Here is a 2,428-nt window from a genome sequence, read left to right as displayed (position 1 = left end):
TAAATATTTTCGTAAAAACAATCAAACAAGTAACTCACAGTGGGCATAGCACGTACGTACACATAATGCCCGTCAGCATTGGGCTAAGATGCTCCCACACAATCACTGATCTCGTAAACTACCTCACCAAGTGTTTTCATTCATTGACTGCTTTTGTGCTTGGAAATAGAATACGTGCATTAGATTCTGAAATGAAAGTTATACTTACAATTTAAAACGCTAATTGCATTTGTATTATTAAGGTGTAAATATTAAATAACTTTGTTACAAAATCTTAGAATCAGGCTATAAAAAAAAATACTTTACTTCTCTTATTTATTGATTTTCCATTAAATTATCAATATACATTAACTGACATACTATCAGAAATGAAAGTTCAGGTTTCAGACTGTGACAAAAGACATGTTAGTCCCTTTACATATACACTGTGTTATTAACAATACACTAAAACAATTCAAAAGTGTTTTATATATATATATATATATTTGATTTATGTAGTGGTACTTTTGAAACCTATACGATTAAACTATGATACCAATATAACAAATGCTTACTCTTGGATGTTGTCCTTCAGTTTTTGGGACAGAATTTTACCACCTGGAGTTGTCAATGTTTCAATCTTTTCAAGATGTTGGGATAAAATGTTCTTTACAGACTTAATTACCTTACTTATTTCTGTTTCAATCATGCACACTAACATGAAACATCCTCGATTTGAATCCAGCCAGCTACTTAGTCGTTCCCCAACAGTTGTTAACAATACCTCACTAAATGTTGGCTTCTCCTTTGCATATCTGTGCTTATCAAATTTTATAATCTTCGTAAGCATTTTTGTTGTGTGAGCCAATTCCAGTACATGATCTTTTATTCCTTCCTCATAAGGTGCATTGCATAGCTCAGCCAACTGACCAAATATAGTGCTCACATAACTTCCTGGAAGTGTTTCCAATGCTGCTGCAATGAAGAGTGTCCAGTTAGCATTCAAGGCCCAGCTCTGAATGTTACCACTCAAGAGAGACAAAATGCCATCAGCTGCAGCTTCTTGAATTTCCCTCTGCCTGATATCAGTGTCTTTGCGACTGTAAGCATTGCCATCTCCAGGTTTCAACTGATCTACAACAGCAGGCTGGAAGAACAAAGAACTGCGTGGTGCCACTATATACCGCAAGACACGCAGTCCAGAATCTGTACCCACTATATTCTGTATACCCTCCAAAAGCTCCTTGATAACAACACTTTTTAAGAAAACTACATCATCCACACAATCAAAAGCAGCAAGTAGAACCATATAACCTTGGGGATCTGTGGCTAATTTGACCATGTGAGTCCGGAAACTCTTCAATATAACCTTTCTGTCCTTTCCTGTTCCATGCCACAGGCATATCATGGCCACACGTGCACCATCCCTTGTGTGTACAATGGGAAGTAGTGACTCCCGTAATGATTCAATCATTGCAGTCCTGTCTGCTTCAGAACAAGATGTAAGAAAATCACGAAGTAATGTGTGCACCATTGTGTTGGTAAAAACGCCTTTATCAATAATGGGCTGTAATGCGCTACGCAGATCTTTGAGGATCGTCTCTTTCTTTAAAGGATTTGAGTTCAAGGCATCTTCTAAACACCGAATTTCTTCATTGGGAAACAAGCGAAAGCTTGGGCCATAGAACTCTTGGGTCATCAAAGAACGCTGTTTGGCATTCGCATAGTCATTGTATGCTAATTCCACAACATCACAAGCAATTTTGTTTTTCATCAGTGTGGCAGTATGTCCCTTCAATGATTTTATAACAAAATCCTTCTGATCCCTAGAGCCATAACGAAGAATCTTCAGAACAAAAAAGCGTGAGTACTTATTCTTGCTCATTTCAAGGATGTCATTCTTCATTTCTTCAAACAATTCCGTACGATATTGCTCTCCTCCAACAGCCATTAATGTTTCAATGACCCTCACCGTGTCATGAGAAAAGATGATTGACTTCACCTTTCCTTTCACTAGATTCCAAAGCTCCTTACACAATTCATTTTTCCTCTCCTTCTTACAGTTACTTTGACGAAGCTCCTCCCAAATCTTCTTACTCCTCACTCCTAACATATATCCCTCACTCCCACCCTTCCACTCTTTCCTCTTCTCCTTCTTCAGTTTTGCCTCAGCCTTTATTGCCTTCCAATCTTTTTTTGGGGGTTTTGTTCCATCATCTTCAGCCTTCCTCTTCACTCCTGCAGACTCATCTTGAATGGAAAGAAAAAAAAATAGATATATATATACGTATTAAATAGTCACTTTAGAAATCACATCATCTAGTAATTATACCCAAATTGGGCAACTCAAAAAAAAAGCCCCCGGTAGGGAAATACAGTGACCAGGTGGGGGTCTGGGAGTGAACCCCCAATAGGGAAATACGACCAGGAGGGTCCAGGGGTAGACCAC

At 38.3% G+C, this 2,428-nt stretch overlaps 1 protein-coding gene across 1 annotated transcript in view; it reads right to left on the bottom strand.

Moving 5' to 3' along the window:
• Nucleotides 1-301: 301 nt before the first annotated feature.
• The window catches only part of LOC125026362 (pumilio homolog 3-like), a 3,834-nt gene continuing 1,707 nt past the window's right edge, over nt 302-2,428 (bottom strand). Inside the window, exon 2 of the mRNA XM_047614762.1 lies at nt 302-2,229. Coding sequence (XP_047470718.1) covers nt 551-2,229 — 1,679 coding nt within the window. The 3' untranslated portion in view covers nt 302-550. The remainder of the gene's footprint in view (nt 2,230-2,428) is intronic.

The sequence above is a fragment of the Penaeus chinensis genome, chromosome 6, assembly GCF_019202785.1.
Source record: "Penaeus chinensis breed Huanghai No. 1 chromosome 6, ASM1920278v2, whole genome shotgun sequence".
In the NCBI taxonomy this organism is placed as follows: domain Eukaryota; kingdom Metazoa; phylum Arthropoda; class Malacostraca; order Decapoda; family Penaeidae; genus Penaeus; species Penaeus chinensis.
Note: the sequence above shows the minus strand (reverse complement) of the source record. Positions and strands in the feature narration are given on the sequence as shown.